Source organism: Ammospiza caudacuta, chromosome 3, assembly GCF_027887145.1.
Source record: "Ammospiza caudacuta isolate bAmmCau1 chromosome 3, bAmmCau1.pri, whole genome shotgun sequence".
Lineage (NCBI taxonomy): Eukaryota > Metazoa > Chordata > Aves > Passeriformes > Passerellidae > Ammospiza > Ammospiza caudacuta.
In genome coordinates, this window is record NC_080595.1 from 53,297,252 (window position 1) to 53,316,289 (window position 19,038).

General features: G+C 40.8%; 2 protein-coding genes across 6 annotated transcripts in view; both read right to left on the bottom strand.

Moving 5' to 3' along the window:
• The window catches only part of MAP7 (microtubule associated protein 7), a 109,579-nt gene extending 108,526 nt beyond the window's left edge, over window positions 1-1,053 (bottom strand). For all 5 annotated transcript variants that reach the window (XM_058801230.1, XM_058801229.1, XM_058801228.1 and 2 more), the window contains exon 1: window positions 959-1,053. In XM_058801230.1, coding sequence (XP_058657213.1) covers window positions 959-1,004 — 46 coding nt within the window. In that variant the 5' untranslated portion in view covers window positions 1,005-1,053. The remainder of the gene's footprint in view (window positions 1-958) is intronic.
• A 2,678-nt stretch (window positions 1,054-3,731) lies between these two features.
• Window positions 3,732-19,038, bottom strand: part of MAP3K5 (mitogen-activated protein kinase kinase kinase 5) — a 97,952-nt gene continuing 82,645 nt past the window's right edge. The window contains exons 23-30 of the mRNA XM_058800748.1: window positions 18,849-19,017; window positions 15,869-16,054; window positions 12,571-12,676; window positions 10,050-10,290; window positions 7,216-7,328; window positions 6,197-6,309; window positions 5,241-5,317; window positions 3,732-4,567 (exon numbers count right to left, since the gene is read on the bottom strand). Of these exons, the coding sequence (XP_058656731.1) occupies window positions 4,501-4,567; window positions 5,241-5,317; window positions 6,197-6,309; window positions 7,216-7,328; window positions 10,050-10,290; window positions 12,571-12,676; window positions 15,869-16,054; window positions 18,849-19,017 (1,072 nt within the window). The 3' untranslated portion in view covers window positions 3,732-4,500. The remainder of the gene's footprint in view (window positions 4,568-5,240; window positions 5,318-6,196; window positions 6,310-7,215; window positions 7,329-10,049; window positions 10,291-12,570; window positions 12,677-15,868; window positions 16,055-18,848; window positions 19,018-19,038) is intronic.

A 19,038-nucleotide genomic window follows, 5' to 3' on the forward strand; every position in this document is an offset into this window, starting at 1 on the left:
ATGGGACTGGGGAGGAAGGTAACAAAGGAAAAAAAGGAGAGGACTAAAAGTTGGACTCAGACTTCACAGTCCAGCAAGCAGCAAAAGCAAACAGCATCCGCACCTACAACAGTGATACAGCGGTCGATCCGCTTGCGTAAGCCAAAAATCTTCTCCCTGCACCCTCCTCACCCTTAGGGCCAGAATAAAAGCGAGTTAAAACGGTCTCGCAGTGTACATCCCTCCTCACAAGAGACATCTGCAAGGTCATCTCCCCGCTTTCCGTGTAGGAAATAAGGGCTCGCAGCAGCCCGTCGCTCGCACGCGTTTGAGGCGCAGCCAAAGCCCGCAGCGGGCCTCGCTCGGCGGGCACCGGGGCGCTGCCACCGGCTACCTTGACCCTGCCGAGCCGTCCCTCCGCCCTCGCCGGGGCTCACCCCGTCCGGTTAGCGGCGTCTTGCGGCTGTCCATCCTCCCTTATTGCGGGAGCTCCGCGCTACCTCCAGCCCCGCTCAAAGCCCGCAGCCCGGCGGCCGCCCCCTGCAGACCCCTCCGCGCCCGCGTTAGCCCCGCCGCCGTGCGGGCCCCGCCGCACTCCGAGCCCTTGGAGCGGAGGCTCCAGAAGAACCAGCGGCGACCCGGGAGCGACGGCGCGGCCCCGCCGATGCCCCTGCGCGGGGTCGGGACGGGTCTCGCTGCACGGTTCGGGCGCGCCGCCCCCTCCAGCGCAGCTCTGCCCGCCGCCCGGGCCGACCCTCCGGCTGTCCCCGGCGGTGCCCGGGGAAAGGCAGAGAAGTCCCCGCACGGCCGGGCGGCCGCCGAGCGCCCCCGCACCTGTTGCGGGCGAGGCCGCCGCCGGGCCCCGCCGCGCTCCCGCTCCGCACGGCACCCGCAGCCGCCCGGGAGAGCGGGGCCCCGCAGCCGCGGCCCGATCCGCGCCGCCCTCCCGCCGCCCCGGCCGGCCGCGGCCCCTGCTCACCTGCGGGCCGCCGGCGCGGGCCGCTCCTGCCCGCGGCCTCCGCCATGTCTCCGTGCGGCTGCTGCTGCTCGCCGAGCGCGGCTGCTCCGCCCCGCGGCTCCGCGGCCCGGGGCAGGTGAGCGCCACGTCCCCCGCCCCCGCCCGCGGCTCGGCCCGGCAGCAGGTGAGGGCGGGACCGGACCCCGCGGCCCGGGAGCAGCCGCCTCTGACGGGCTGGAGGCGCTTATGCGGCGGCAGCGGTGGTGGTGGCGGTGCGGGGGTGGCTGCCCGCACTCCCGGCCCCCGCGGCGGCCCGGGCTGCCGAGGTGCCGCTGTTCACACAGGTGTGATTAGTTTTTTCTTCAGAGCAGCTCCCGCCGCATTGGCACAGCTCGTTCGGTACCGGCGCCGAGAGAAAAAACAGGTTTGGGGATGCTCGCCATCTCGGCAGTAGGTGGGAGGAGTGGCGGCCGCCTCGCAAGCCCGGGCGATGCGCCGCATCGTGTGGGAAAGAGCTGCACTGCCGTAGACTCGTTCCTGCGGCACGTGCTCCTAAAGAGCCGCTTCTGAAGCTGCGTGCAACGCCTTGCTTCCAAAAAAAGGGCTCTGTGAAGAGCTGCCGATGTATCAGTCACTTCTGTAAAGGTCATGGTCCCGTTACCTTTCCTATGAGTTTGCCTTAACTTGCTTTATGCTGCTTTTCAGGCTCATAAGAGTGTTTCTCTTTAAAGTGTTCTAGTCTGCATCAAAACATCACTTAATATTTCATCTGCTTGTAGGTAGCACCAATCATCAGAACTACAGGTGAAGGAGGGTGGGTGAATTGGGGAACTCATAGGATGCAGCTGTGGATGCAGGCAAGCAGGTGGGGAGGGGCAGCTTCCTTGGTCTGATGCACTTGGACCAAGCAAACTTCAGTCACCATGCAGAGAACCCCCCTTTCAGTAACTGCACAAGGTCTTCTAGGGGAAGGAGAGTTTAATATTTTGCTGTTGCACCAAGAGCCATTTGTGCTCTAAAATAAAGAGTTTGGGGCTTGGGTGATAAACACGCCCTGTGGCTTGTGGGCAGGAGTGTCTGTAATAGAAGAATAGGCTGGGCTCTATGCTGAAAGGTGCAAAAGACAGCAAAATCAGCACTGCCTTGGTCGAGTTTTTACTTCTATGCTCCCTTAAGAAGAGATGTAACAGTGTCAGTCAGCTTGAGCCCTGGATTAGAAGAGCACTGATCAAGGACTAAGAGGCTATCCAAGTTCAAAGCCAGTGGTATGCCCTATGGTCAAAATGTTGCCCTCAGCAACATCCTGCACTAAGGTAATCTCAAAGCCCTCACCTGTGGTCTATCCACTCACCAGGGAGCCAGGCTGAAGAATCCCAGGCTGACCTGTCTGATGCACACCATCCTAAAGTGTTATGTTGTGTTTTGTTTGAGGATGTAAAAGGTAACATCTGGTACAATCTATATGAAGTAGCCTGATGTAGGGATCTTACATAAGCTTTTGTGCACAGATCTAGTATTTGTATGGATTAGCTGTGCTGCTTAGGGAACCACATTTAGACCAGAATTGCTGGAGGAGCATAAGTGTACATGGCCTGGCCTGGCCATGGATCAGATCCAACAGAGTCTCACCAAGGAGAATACAGAACTGATTGCTGAGCAATGCTGCAGAAGCCACCTTGGGTCTGGTGAAGCCAGCAGAGAACCACAGGGGTTAATTCCAGCTGGTTCCAGGCTAGGTCTCATGGAGATGTTCAGTGGAAACCTCGATCACAATTTTCTCCCTTACATAGCTGGCATTTCTGAGCAGCCTGAGTCATAGAGAACAGGCTGCATGCTTTCCAAGTAAAAAGAGCAGTGCAATTGCCTTCCAGTCATACTGCATGAGACCAGAGGTTTCCAAAGTGGACCAATACAGGATCATGCTTCACACAAAAATCAAAGGGGGGGAAGTTCATTGTCTTAGGGTTACTTCTCAATGGGTGAAGTCTTTTTTAAGTTTTGGGTTTTACAAGTCAGCTTCCGCCTCTGGTCCTTCTAGTGTTTAAAATTACCTCAAAAATGTATTGTTTTCTGCTGTAATAGCAGTTGAAATTAATAAACAGTAGTTGTGTTTCTCGTGAAATACAGTGAAGTTTTTGGAATGAGTTGAATACATCCATGGCTAAAAATCAATAGAACTATCTTCAGAGTAAAAAAAAAAAAATCTGACTAAAATGATTTAATTGACTGTTCTGTGTCTTATTTTTTAATACATAATTGTTGCACTGTAGCCAGCAAAAGTTACTGTATACAGATTAGGACAATGTGTTTATGTTTAAAAAAATAAATTAGTTTCCTTTGAAAATACCTGCTAGACCTGAAAAATGAAGAGCATAAGCCTTTTACTGGTTACCAAGGCTTATGGAAAAAGAAGTAGCTTCTTGTCCAGGCAAGTCTTACCCACAATGGAATTTTTGCAGATGCCCCAGAAGAATCTGTTGATACCCAGTGCTAGAACAGTGGAGTGACAATGACAGTGGATGGACAGGGAACACCCACCACCCTTTTTCATTGCACACGAGAAAAAAAAAATCATTGCATAAACAAAAGCAGAAAAAGAAACAACAGTCCACAATGACTATTCAGTGCATGGAGGCAGGACTTTTCATTTCTCAAGTACAGCACCCAGAGAAGAATTTTGTTTGGTCTTGGCTTGTTAGTACTGTAATTAGACTGAATAGAAAAAACAAAGAAAATATTCAATGCTATGGTTATCATACTCAAATCACAGTAAATGTAAGATGCATCAAAAAGGTTCCCTTAATACTCAGTATGAATTTTTTTCTTTTTTTTTTTTTATTCCAATATTTTCCAGTTCTACACCACTGTTATTATTTTATAAGTCCAAAAATATAGGAAAAAGTAAGTCTTAGGTTATTTTTATTTTCAATTGTGTATGTCAGAGATAGCTTTAGAACAAGCTAACATTACCGTGGTTCAGGTGTATACAACTGGTACAGTTCAGTAGTACATAAACAACTCTAAAACAAATGCACCATAGAACTTAAATTACCAAAAATAAACAATATTAAACTATGTAGGGCAGTAGGTAAAAACAATTACCTTTAGATCTTGCACACTAAAAGAAAAATATCTAATTATGATTGAAATTATGAAGCTGTACTACAGATAATATTGATATATATTACAAAGAAATTGAAAGTTGTCACATTTTGGTTTTGTTCCAGTGATGTACTGTTACATGAAATCTTACATTTCAGCTTGTCATGAAATTACCATCTGCTTACTTTAACTACAATATTTCATGAGTTTATAACTTTTGTGTGTGTGTTTTCTAAAAATTGTTGAAAAACTTGCATGTAAAAACATTGAAAGTAAAATAATGTTGCAGGTTGTTTACAGATTCCTTATGGTTTTTAGGAGTAAAAGCAGTCAGGAAGCTGCAGTGTTTTTAACATTGGTAAACAAATACTGGATTAAAGTGCAACAGTCCTTCTGACAGCACACCTGCTCTGGCTGAAAGGAAATCTTTTCATCTCTGCAGAGAAGCAAAGAAAAAAATATCAGTGTGAGGCGTGTTTCTCTCGAAAGTCAGTGATCGCCTTCCAGAGCGTGCACAGCATTCCTCCTCTGTAAAGAAAAATCATAAAGACACTCAGGTACAAAGAAACTCTAGTCTGAAAGCCTTCCAGCTGAGGTGCTTTCTGATTTTCTTGCTCTGGTTTTGATCAATGATATTCAGTGGGAAGGTTGATCAAAGGTGAAATCCAACATGCATTACTCAAACAAGGAACAGAGTCCTTTTCTGATTACAAGACAGGGCAATCTTTCCACTTGGCAGATGCCTGCTGTCTGGAATTCAGACTTCTGGTCCAAAGGACTTGCATAACCCACATTTGACTTCCAACATGATGCAAGCTGGTGACCTATACACCTGGCATGATCAGGTGAAATGTAGTGTTACTTACAGTCCATGAGTAACGTTTCTGAAGTTTGATGATGATAATAAACTACTGAAAGTTTTTCTAGCTCTTCTTTTTAAAATAAAAGCAAGGCTCTAATGGGATATCTAGGGTCTCCAGTTGTAAGGTAAATGCTTTACCTTAAAATTTTGCCTTCAATAGAAAAAAGCTTATTTTGAGATTTAAATAGTATCAGCTGTTTGGCAGAAATATATCAGTATACAAAGACATACTGCAAAGTTTTAGTTATTTTAATAGAATTGCACACAGTGCAATAAATAGAGACTTAGTATCAATTTTTCTTCTTACAAAGCACAGTTCATTTAACTCTGAAGCATTACCTCAGTCTCAAACATTTCAGATCATCTCGTGTAACATAGCAGAGAACATCCGTTAAGGTATAGTCTTCAGCCAAGAACTGCAGAAAGAAATTTAAATGAACATTTTGTTAATAATATTATTTCAATTCCTAAGCTCATCTTGCTAGAATCATCTGCCCCTAAAAATAGAAGGGTAAATTTGGGAGAAACCTAAAATTGGGCTGAAATGTAGTACATGCAACAGAAAAACATGGTTTCTACAAATACGGTGAAACAACTTAAATTTTACTGTATACTCTGCATCGGCATACCAGACACAACTTGAAAGATGTAATGCTTTTACAGCTACTCAAAACCTTTGTCAACTGGCATTCCTATTGCTACCACTGGTATCACAGAATTACAGACTTCACTGAACACAAATTGTACCATAAGTAATAGCACATTTAACCCATGAGGAAATTCAAACAGTTAAGATGTACATTTTCAAGAATGGCATCTAAATTTGATGTCATTGAACCTGGAAGAACCTTTGGTCTGATCTGTAGGAGTGATAACTACATGCAGGTATTCCTAAATTAGCTGAAATCTTTAACACCTCTAAAGTTATATAATTTGCTGCAGAGCAGACTGATCTACTTCAGGATATTTCACTGTAGCACAGCTAGCTAAGGGTGAACATGTATCCTATATCCAGAGTATCATCAGCAGAAATGCTGCATTGTGTAAAGACACTGAAAACCCAAGAGTGTCTATTTACCAGGATATTTTATTGCTTTATTCACAATCATATTTAGGAACTATTAATGGTACTTTATATTTATGAAGGCCTTCACATTCATGGCTTTTCCCTATCCTCTGAAAACAAATTAATCTCTCAAAATGTGCTGAAGTAATTAGAAAGGTTTGGTATTTTTTAAACTGAGTCACAAAACAGTTCTGCAACTGTGCCAGGCAGTGGATGGGATCATTGCTACCTTGTTTATTGTGGCCTCATCAGCTCCATGAACTCTCAGCCAGTTTATGAGATCAGGGTCTTCGGTCCCCGTGCCAGTGGAATGACGATGACGGACAGACAATCCAGGAATATCTGGAACAAGCATATTTGAGACAAGGTTTTGTGTTGCCAAAGCAACCTGTTGTCATTTTTGACTCCTCAAGCACTTTCTTCAGTGAGCTTTTCCTTCAAGTGCAGAATACCAGTATACCCATAAATAAATGCCAATTCCCAAAAAACACACTTAATTCCAATTTATAGACAGTTATACATTAATTTCTCTGCTTGGTTAAGAGTACAGTTAAAGTAGTGTGAACATTGACACACACAGCATTTTTCTGCCCTCTTCTGAAAATGACTTTGCTAGTACAAAGCACATCAATTTCACTGTCACTCTTTCTACACTAAGGTTGTTTCATCAATTAATTGAACTGTTCAGTGTAACTCAAAATTGCTGCACAAGCAATGTCTTAGGCTGAGGATCAGCTGCTTTTGGAAGCAACACTTAGAAGCACATTATACAGAAATATCAAACTGCATTAGCACTTCCACCCTCTTCAGGGCAGACACAGCAAACTCGGCTTTTCTCAGTAACATTTAGGTTGTATTTGCATCTCACCAATTAGGTGTATTTGCATCTCGCCTCTTGAACTTTCACTGTAACAATTGGAACAGTCTGTAATTCAAGGAACACATATCTAAACATACTAGATTATCCTCTTTAGGAATAATATTTATTCAGTAGGATATGAGCCTTGCTCTCTTCCATATAATCATGAACAAAAATATTCAAATCATACTCATTCCTTGTAGTGTGATTAACAAATCCAGTAATTTGTTTCCACGGTGTACATTCTTACTTTAAAGCAAACCCTACCAGAAGCAGCACAATAAAGCATCTTTGCTGAGGCTACCTCAATAAAATGGACAGACTTTTAGCTGGCACTTTTTCATCTGTAGCGAGTATGAAACTTTTCTTCAAAAATTCTTCTCACTTACCTATTGGCTGTGACCTGAGCTGTAGGTTCCTGATCTCTTGATCTTTTTCTTCTATAGCTTGATGCAAGAGGACTTGAAATTCTCTCTCCTTTTGAACTAACTCCTCCAATAACCTGTGAAGTAATGAGAACAAAAAACCCATTTCCTTCAGTAGCTTCAAATTTTCGGGAAAGGAAAGATCTTACTATACCTAAACTGGAAACATTCATGGCAAAGACAAGGACAGAATTCTTCAGGTTTCACTGAAGGTATATTCTTTCACTACAGATTGATTCTGATCTATATCAAGACACAAACATTCATACAGAAGCCCCAAACACACCAGCATCCACATAAACATTCACCCACTAAACAAGTGGTATGGTAGAATATTTCAGTAAAATTTCCACAGCCTGTGCTCTGTTTTAAACAAAACTGGAACTGAGAACAAATATCCAAGTGGTTCATAATCCAAGGGCTAAACTTTTGTAAGGAAAAATGCCAGTTCACATCTCTCCAGCAGACATTTTCAAAGGTATGGAAAGGGTAGAGCAGTAATGAAAATGTGGTGAAAACATATGGTTGCATTTCATAAATATGAAAAAAGCTTCTCAACCACACAAGGGCTGTCCCTTCCTCACATATAAGGCACTTTGTGCCTGCCCTCCTAGACTATATTAAGAGTGAGAAAAGAGGAGGCAAAATACTTGCCTACTTCCCTAAGCAATTATTTCTGAGAATGTAAAGCAGAAGTAAATTGAAACTCATCTTTGACCTCCTTCATAAGACAAACCCAGAGAGAAACCTGTAGATATTCAGTGGTTAGCACCATTTGAGCTGATCAAAAGAAAATAGAATATAATGGAAAATTGGTATGTAAAACTGCTGTAATTTGTTCTTTTAGAAGATTGGTTTAGTAAAATGCAGGACTTATGAATGATATCTTATTAGGAACTTGATCAAAATTTGCACATGGAGAGCAGATTCATAAACCTAAAATTGACTCCTGAGTCTTCAGAAATTCTGCCTTGAAAGGACTGCAGCATCTTCATCCTTTTCTTGAAACCTCTGTCAGCCTGAGAACTATGCAACAACTGTTCTATTTCAGCATGTTTCCTTTTATTTATCCATGTATTTAATTTTTTTTTTCATTTATACCAGTTGAGCACTGCAACCCTTTTCTGAAAGACAGGAATTCAGTTAGAAAATATGCCACAGAAGCCCCTTACCTGCCTTTGCACAGGGGCAAACTGAATCCCACATGACTGCATTGTAAAAACATCTTGCCCTACTTTTAGCTTGCATGCAGGCCCACTAGAAACATATTTGCACTTGATGCTTCCACACCTGAGCTAAGAAACCTTACCAAGTCCACCCTGCATGGGAACAGAGCTGCTCGCTGCATCTACACCCACAGCTTGGGTGTAGGGTGTATTCTCAGTGCAAACTGATACTCTGTCCAGACAGGTCACCTTTCAGTTAACTAATTCCTAGTCTATCTATTCTGGTTGGAAAAGGTCTTCAGGGCCAATAAAATAATCCATTTTTTTCTCCTGAGAACTGCTTGCTGCTTGTGCCAATAAAGCTTTCATAAATATTTTTTTAAAATTCTCTATTGTTTATTAAAAAATTCTGCATGAATGACTGGATGTGATTATTTGGCCAAAGGCCTTGCATTTGAGAAATTTACAGAAGCAAAATGCTAGCAAAAAAAAGTACTTCTACAAGCTGATCACTTCGGAGGCTATTCCCCACCTTAAGCTGGGGAAGAAAAGTGAATCAATCTAAAATATTTATTTATTTCTCCAGGTATAACAATAAGACAATCAAAATATTTCTCAGTGGCCACAAGTAAAAAAAAATAATTGTGACATAAGGACCCCAAAATACTGATACTTTATTAAATGCAGTACAGCCTAATGAATTACTTTAATTATGGCAACCTTCTCAGACACATGTAAAAGTAAACTGTAATTTAATATTTTAATTTCAAATGAAAATGTAGCTCCAATGAATTTTCTACCAGGATGACAACTGTATTATTGAAGACATGTTCTCTATCAAGGTCACATTTAAAATTTACTGAAGTCAGTGTCATAAATCACATGCTGCAAAAGGGAAATATCTATTTTAACTAGACTATTTGGTATATTTTAATGAAAAGAAAACAAAATATATAGAAGATGATTTGGATTTTTCTCTGACACTTCTTAAAAAAACAAAAAAATCTTAAAGAACCACTTTTCACTTGCACAAAGTGCATGACATATTTCTGAAAAAAATGCAATATCCAATTTTCTGGTTCATTTCTTCTCTTAAGCAAAACACCTATTTTCCCCATCTTTCTCTATTTAATAAAAAGCTAATGGTTGCTGGTAAGCACAGATCCTCCTTGCAGTGTGCACAAAACAAATCTGAAGTAGTTTCCTTACGGAGTTCCTGTGTAGCTGTCTATTAGCTTGAGTTCACTTGCTGAGAATAGCTATAGAAAAGAACAGCAAGTTCTGCCCTTATGGAAACAAAACACAACACCATTTATCAGCCACACAGAGCACACCAAAGAGAGAAAAAGCAGAAGTTTGGCAGCAAGTCAGTGTTTTACAGACCTTCCCTGAAAGGGCACCTGAAATCAAGTCTGACCTTAACTTGCTTCACTTGGGTTTTGTTGAAATTCATGCAACTATGTAAGTGATCAGTCACAGCTAAAAAAGGATGATCATTGAAGGGAACAACTTACACTGCAATGGAATTTTGGCACTGTCACTGGTATTCCAGCTTATATATATTTTGAAAGCTAACCAAAGCATACTGTTGTGAGCATGCTAGTGTCCCTGTCTCCTGATGCCCAGACTTACCTGTTTGTCTCTAATTTTAGCCTGCCCAGCTGGACACTCAGTGATCTGTGAGCAGCCTGGGAGTCATGGGACACCGTGGAGCTGAGTGTGCTTACACCTGAGGTAGCTACTGCATCCTCCAAGACAATGCAAGGCTGCTGGATGGTTTGATTCTGAGGCTGTTCATCTTGATCTTCAACTTCTATATCATCTTGATCAGCTGTATCACTTTCAGATGCAAGGCTAAAATGTGGCCTTAATTCTATTAAAATATAAGCAAGAGAAAAACCACCAAAGAAGTTAAACATAAGTTAAATATTAAAACTAAAGCAGACCCAAGTGACTGTTTCCAGATCATCCTATAGCTTTGGTTACAACAGACCTGAAATTTCTGTAACAGGACAAGAGATATTTTCTAGGGGTTTAAGATCACTCAAAACATAACAGCACCTTTATTTATGCAGATTATTATTCTGCCTGTCAAAGAGCTGTAAAAAACAAACATGTGTATGAACATGATTCCTGATTTGGCTACCATTTAATGTCAAATTGTGCTGAAGTATAGCAGGGTTTCTTTTGCTTAATTTCATTCTCAGTAGTTTGCATTTTCTTATGTGTCTGACTTGAAACATTTTATTGAACAAATAACCATTATTTCTTTTCTATCCAGGTCTTCCTGCTGTTGCTGCTCTGGCATATTTAGCATTCCATCCTTATAAGAATACCATGTTCACCAAAAAATTGCATTCAGACATAGAGAAGAAATTATAAAGAGGCCCCTCTCCCAAAAATTAAAAGCACACCTCCCTTCTACTTATCACAGGGAACGCTGCCTATTTTGTAGTGATGCACATCCACCAACCACAAACACAAAGCTATACCCTGGTTTCTGTTCCCTGTTTAAACTACCTGCCAGAGCCTCCCAGGTATGCAAGATATGTATACTAGATCTGACACTCCTACACAACCTATTAGTGTTAACAACATCTGTTTGTTTATTCTAACTATTTAATATAAATCTTTCTTCTTTCTTTCCTTCAATTGTGGCTCCTTATTGCTAAGAACTCCCTCTAGTCTCCTCACCAAAATGTAATTTTTTTCCTGAATCCCACTTGCTTTATGCCCTTTCTGCTGAGTAACTAAACTAACAAGTATGTTTATCTTCCTTACAAAAGACGCTTTTGTTCCTTGATCTATTTCACCTCTTCATTTCAATGCTACATACCTTTCTCAAGGCTGAATATAATAAGGTCAACAGAGCTGTGCTTCCTCTAAATTCAGGAAAGCAGATTTATTATGTAGCAGTTACCCAAATATTGCTAGGCAAATATGTCTGGATTTGCTTTGAACTTCTGTTCTTATTAGCAGGATGTACAAGTTCTTTGCCATTTTTCACCACCAGGCAGCATAAAATTGGCTTTGTACCATTCCTTAAACATCCCATAACTTTTAGAAGTGTTAAGGGCAGTGATTATTATCCACATTATAAGAAAAATAATTAAGGAAAAAAGAATGAGACAAAGGCAAGGGAAAGTAATCAGAAGCAGAGAATCAGCAGATGATCAGTGCCTGAAAACCACTGGGGCACAGAGGATTTTGTTTAAGCTTGACCACCTACAATTAATGCTGTCACTGAGCTGTATGGGGAAGAACAGACAACTTAGGAGGAATTGTAGTTACTCCTATTACACAGCAATGAAGTACATGCCTGTAAGAGGTGTTCAGCATTCTAATCAGAAGACAGGAGTTTCTTTGTGACTTGAAAGTAACACATAAACTCTACTTATATCTTACTGTTTGTGCTAGGGATATGGAAAGTAAGGAGAATAGGAATAGATGTAACTTTCAAAGTAATTTTCAGATCCCCTTATTGATAAACTAAGACAACCCACTGCAGGAAACAGAAATCTAAGTATTCTGACTTAAAGCATTAAATGAAAATTATTTTGTGATATTTGAAAATATCACCATTAATTCCATTACCATTAATTCCAGCATTAGAAGTTAAGAAGAAGCAGAAAAACTAAACTTGGAAATAGGTAAAGAAGTAACAGAATGGGCTACAGTTTCATCTAAACAGACTCTTTCCCTCAGTGAAGCCATACACTCTAAATCCACATTTAAAATACAATGTAGAAATTGCAGCCACTGCAGACCTGTTTGGTTGGTTTTGGCAGGTTTTAAGTCAAGGTTTTGGGGTTGTTTGGGTTTGTTGTATTTTGGGATTTTTTAAAGACAGCTTCTGGCCATAAGCAATAGGCCACATTTTGCACCTCAAAAGATTAGGTCCCAGAGCACCTTAACCTACTACTACTCACCGTGTTGCAGAATCATTTAGATTACACATTGTGGAAAGGTGCTTTCCAATGCAGCTTTCACAGAACAATACACAGATTAATTTCTGAATTGCAAAGCAGACAGTGAACAGGAAAAAGGCCACTGCTGGTTTCAAAATCCTAAGTGAAGCATCACGATCACAACTCTAAAGCATGTTTAAAGAGATCAGCTGAAAAATATTTGCTGAGTATTAAGAATGACTCACCTGGGACCAGAATTGTAATAGCAGTCTGCACAGCTTTTCTGATTATGCTGTCCAGTGCAAACATCCAATGTGGCTTAATATTATGATTTCGGAGAACTTTATTGACCTAGTGAGAGAAAATTCAGATATTACATATCCCACAGCTTAAAATGAGAATATATGTCATATGAAGTGTTTCAACTTCTAGATGCTATATCCAAGCAGATTATTACAATTATTTCTTGATAGCAACATTATCAACTTCATCTATTTTAATATAAGTCATGCAATATGTTGTATTTTTCATCAAGTACTGGTTCCTGTGTTAGGTGACTGTGGAGAGAAACTTCAAAAGAATGCAAGCAAGACAAATAACAAGGACTATGTTATGAAAGGCTTGCAGCTGAAGCTAATTAATCTTGTTACTTTTTTTGGCATCGCTTTCACTGCTTGCTCTGAGCACTACTTGTCTATTCTAAAGTACAATTGTAGGAAATATAAAAGAACTAATGTAATGCTGCTCCTACTTAATTCTGAAACTAGTTAATTAATGTTAGTTTAAACAATTAGGGAACTTCCTTTGTGTGCTGTACCATTTTCTCTTTCCTTCTGCTTCTTACTTCTGATGGTTTTCTACACTGGGTTGCTCCTAATTGCCTACAGACCTGCTTACAAACTGCTTTGAGTCATATTTTACATACAAAACTATCAAGTTACAGCATTATAAAAAAAGGAGCAACTACTGATAATGAAAAAAAGTGGAAAAAAGATATTTCACTCTTCCTAAAAAAGAGATAAGTTCAATTCCCTCATTCTGTGATAACTTTTCTGTAAAAAATGACTGAAGTCACACAAATTATGCCTTCAGAGGATATGGAAAAGTTATTAGTCCTACTATTTTCACTGCCAAAAAGCAAGAGTATTCAGTGATGCAGTAATTTATGCAGGTACCTGCACTGGCTTTGGTTGGGATGGAGTTAAATTCTTTCACAGCAGTCCACAGGGTGCTATGTTTTACACTGTGACTGAAACAGCCTTGATAGCACACACGTTTCAGCTCCTGCTGAGCAAAGCTTACATGCTGTCAAGGCTGCCTCCGTTCCTTACACTGCCCCAGCAGTGAGGGGGCTGTGGGTGGACTAAGGGCTGGAGGGGCACATGGCTGGCACAGCTGGCATGTTATATTCCCTTCTGTATAAGGTCATGATGGGCAATAAACTAGAGGCTGCTTTTTCCAAAGGAGCTGCTGCTCAGGGACTGGCTGGGCACAAGTCTGCTGTTGGTGACTGACTGCTTTTGCAACACTTGTGAGATTTTTCTCCCCCTTTCACTTATTTAACAATCTTTATTTTGACCCACAAATTTTCTCACTTTTGGTCCTTCCAATTCTCTCCCTCCTCCTGTTGGGAGGGAGTGAATGAGTGACTGGGTAGGGGTTTTCCTCTAGCTGCCAGCCAGGGTCCACCCAGCGCAGCAGTACCTGTGACTGCTCCGTTCTATGGCCAGTGGCCGCGAGGTGGCACTTGGACACTGTGTTTGGATTTGGGAGCTGTGCAGTGCCAGGGGAGCCTGCCCTGGGCCTGGCACCCGGGCAGCAGCTGCCCCTAAGGCTTGCCCGCTGCCCTCTGAGGCAGCACAGCCACCCTGTGCCAGCACTTTGCACCTTCCCAAACCGACTGCCACAGAGACAGTGACGTGTTTAGCTAAGTCTAGCTTTACTGAGCACTGAAGAAACAAAATCTAACTTTGTCAAGATCACAACCATCCATAGTAATGTGATTTAGTTATTTATATGGCATCACAAAATTACTTTTTCTTGGTTGGTGAGATAAGGATGTTGTGATTATTAAGCACTGTAACCTAAGATCAGCTTATTAAGTACCAAAAGCAAGGGAACTACTTTCCCTCACTTTTAGCAGTGCCTCAGTCTCTGCAGCATCTGAGGTCTTGATACTGTCCTGGATTTCAGTGTAGAATAGAAATCTATCGTATGGCCAAAATAATTTAAATTGCACACATATAAAGCAAAGTTTTTCTTTTCACTTTCTGTGGGTTTAGTTAAATAACAGATCGTAATGAAAGAGACAATTATCAGTTAAAAAAAAGCAACTTGTAATTATGAAGTTAACAGAAAGTAAATTTTTTACTGATAAGAATACAACCCAGGAAATTACTACCAAACAACTGATGCCCAGCAACATCTCTATCAAAACAGTACAAATATTTGTACTATTACCCCCTGCATTGTTTTCTTGACCTTGTATGCTTGCTTTTCTCCTCCAGTATCAAAACAATATTAATATGAGATTAATAGAGAGAGCTGAAAACATGCTCAAAAGAATCAAAAACTTTTGATTTGTAGAAAGATCTCTTTCACAGATTCATTTAACACTTATTTTTAATAAAAGCATCTAATCTTGTTAGTGTAGTCTATGCAACACTTTACATGCTATGCCATCCTTCCTGACTTGTCTTCTACTTGTCTGAGTGCCCCAGGTTTGAATTCTAAAAGGCTCATCCACCTCAAATACCCACCTGAATTGTCATTTCATTTTTACTACATGACTTCAGTCTGGACAAGTGATGTTCAGTACAGCTGCACCCTCCCATGTTCATTATTCATCAATAATTAAGCCTAACTGTTTGGGAACTAACACTTAAATACATACCTTAAGAAAACATTTGCTGTTTGTAAACTGGCTATTTAAGGGCTACCCATGCATCTGTTTGGCTGCTCAATGTAGGAAATGATAAATCTTGCATTTATTATTGGTAGAAAAGTAACAATCCTCCTTATCCTGCTTATTATAAATTGAAATGAGAATATTAGTTTGGCAGAAATCTGCTAATCAAAATACTAAAAATAAGAATTAATATAGCATTACAAGGTAGATAGACTACTATGGGGGCAATGCATTAATTTGTAAGAGAAGTTTAAGAGATCTGCATTTATGTAGGATAAACCTGACATTTATTGTTAGTCTTATTACCCAGGAAACCTTCAAAAATGAGATTTTTTAAAAAAGGCTTTCCTGCCTTACTATTATGACACAATATTCACACAATTATTCTGAACTTGCTATATCTTTAATCAGTAAGATCTCAGTAGTGTTCAGGGTCTGTGTCCTGCCAAAGGATCACAAGGCAACCAAACCAAGTCACTGCTGTGGGTTCAGATTTTGCTATTACAGTTTCAAAGCCCTCAAATATTATCACTTCAGCAGCTCTGGGTGGAAGTTAAACAAGTTCACTTTGGTCCTGGCTTGTTTCGTTTTTTTCAGTTTAGGTGAACAAGTTTCTGAGTAAAAATGCAACTTACAGCATCTTGAAAACCAAACAGCACAAGCTGCACTTGGCTGATACCATGGCTGTCAAAGTCCAACTCCAGCTTCAATTTTGAAAGCGTGGTTGCGATGATTTTGCGATCAGTGGACCGTACAAACTCTCTGAGGCTGGAAACGAGTGTTGTGATATGTTCCCATTTTAGCTTGGGTTCTTCAGCTCCCTGGCAGAAGAGACAGGAAAAGAAATAGTTTTGATAGTCATATTTTTGAAACATACATCCAGAAAGACTTTAGTTAATAATGTCAGCTGGCAATATGGGTTTTCAGAAACTGCTGCTATGGTTAAAGGGAAGGTGCAGCTGCAGGTCAGGTGCTGGTGGCAGCATAACTGCAGCAGCACAGAGCTCTGGGGCTGGGCTCCCTGGGGACAGGCAGGGGGGAACTCATTGAACAAGTAGCTGACTTCATTTTACACCATTTGCTGAAGAATGTGTGCACGCTGCAGTGTGTATGTGTCTTTGTACAGCAATGAATAAAGATATGAATAAATGTACTGTGCACTGGGTGCTACAAATGACTCATAATTGCAAACACACACATGCTTTGCAGTGCTTCTAATTTCTGGGTGCCTCTCAGAGACAATGTGCAAAGTCCTACAGCAGCATTTTAAAGAAGAGATTAGTCAATTATGCAGGAGGCTCACAAAGGTACTGCTTGTTTCTTATGTAATTTCCTAATTTCCCTTAATGCAGAACTTCTACACTTGGCTGTTCTTAAAGCAAGTCTACAAAGATCTCACCTTTCTAGTATAAATATTCATATGCCTATTTTTAAAAGCTTTTGTGAGCATGAGCTACCAAAAGCAAAAAGCTCAAAAGCATTCATCAGAATAACCAGCCAAAGTAACCAGGAAGCAGAGCACTGTCTTTACTCTTATAAGTAAAGTTATGCCAAGTGAATGCAAATTTCAAAGCCAAATCTTAAATTAAGCCAGAGTTGTAGTTCAACATGAAGTATTAGATGCTTATTCTGAAGGAAGTAAAGTAAATATTTATATACACTGAGGACATCCAACATTGATTTCTGTAAAAGAAGGACATATGGTGTTTGGTTCAATTGCATTTGCCAGTTTTATGCCATGAATGTTATGGCTGGCCAGACACCAAGAGCTCTTGTTTGCCAGTAACACTGAGCTTTTAACTATAGTCAAGCAATTCTGATCAGGATGAAACAAGGATAATTTTATTGAGAAAGAAGCTTAAAAAAACTTCTTGTGCAGTCAAAAATACCACGGACTAAAACATCCACCTAAGATAAAAGGTCCTAGCCTCTGATCTTGATCTGCTTTGAAGAATTCACCTGATGATTTTCTATGCAGAAGAGGATCTCTCACTGCTCTGCAGTAGCCAATCTTCTTTCCAGGTAAATAATTAAAAAGCCATTAGGGCAGATAGGTAAATGCACACCATAGCCCTGGACTAGAAGATCCAAGTCCACCAAGGCACTAGGCACTATGGGGACAGGAAGAGCACTATGACTTGCTAATTAGAAATAGTGACCCATTTTGTGAAGGGGCATTCTCCTCCCTGGCCCTCAAACCCAATGACTTTGCTGAAAGCTTTCTTGTGAAAAGTGTTTGTGAAGAGAAAAACTCTGTGAAATCCTAAACCCTGATGAGGCCTATCAAGCAAGCCAGGCTTGTTCTATTAGTAATTTCTTGCATTTCTCAAGGGAGAAAACAGTCTTTGGGAGTCAGAGCTCATCATCCCTTTGAAGGGCAGCCAGTCACATGAACATGGGTTTTGAACTCTTTGGCTCTAAAATTCTGTCTCTGCTTCTCTCTCAAGCTGTTCCAGCCCAAGCTGAGAAAGGCATGAAACACTGAGCACACTCTCTGGGATTTGTGATTGAGTTTCAGACTCTCACAATCACTGATTATTACTTGCATACACATGCAAAAACTGTGTCTTTTACAACAACTCTCACAAAGCACAGATCACAAATGTCTTTCTCACTGCCTTATCTTTTAACATTTTCCGTAGTTACCAGGATAACTGTGGGTTACTCTCTCCCCCTCCCAAGAGTTAGAAGCTGCTTTTATTTACATGGCACCCATTTCCATTTACATGCATAATAATCATACTGGTTTGCATCAGTTTCTAAACACTAGTGTCTTTAGAAGATGAGTTGTCATGTTTTACAAATGTTTTAGACCAGCAATACTTTGCCTTGAGAGTGAAGTGAATCAATTAACTACTAACACACACACAAACAAAAAATCCTGTCATCCAATTACAGTGTTGCAACACTTAGCAGTGAGGTCATGATCTGTTATTTCTTCAGTGTTGTCCTGAATCATCCCCACAAAAGAGTGCCAAAAGGTCATTCTGCAATTATTTTGTTGTTTGTTGAAGCTCTCACAATTACTACATCTTCCCTCCATCCGTGCTCCCAACAGCACTGAAGGATAGCTGCAATTTGTTTTCTTCCCAGCCCCCTCTTTCCCCTGTTATGGCTGTTGGCTAGGAGGCAATGGTGTATCCATCAGCCCCATTTTTTCTGTACAATAGCCTAACATAAGGCCAGAGCAGGCCAAAGGACCTAAACCTCCCTTTGTCAAACCAGTCAGTTGGAATACAGAACTTTAAAAGGAAGTCAAGATAATCCACTCCTGGAGATCATCTACCTTATATGAGTTACTCAAATTTGAAAAGCACTGGAAAAATAGAGTATCATGAAAACATGTTTTTCTGTTGTGTTGCCAGTGCTAATACCCAGGTATATACATAGTAATTACAAACAAAAAAGGCCTATTTAATGCATCATGAACAATTTCAAAGCCTGTTTTTAATAGCCCAAATCAAACAGTAAAAAAAAAAAGCTTACATGGTGTATGCTTTCTAGTTTAATCAAACTTCATTTCTAGCTGCTCTACTATGTTTAATTTCAAGAGTTCCAGGTAACTGCAGAGAAGTCATAGAATTCCATAAAATTCTTGTTGCCCTCTGGAATTACCTGAGTTAAAGCTTCCATCAGGTTCCTCACCACCTGCTCTTGGTCCTCAGTTAATATTCTGTGGAGGGTGGCTCTCCTTTCACTATCCTTCTTCAGCATGAAAAACCCAGAATCTTTCTCTTCAGGTGAAGGAGGTGCACTGTGATCCTCAAAATGTTCATCTGGGATGCTGAATAACACAGTGAAAAGA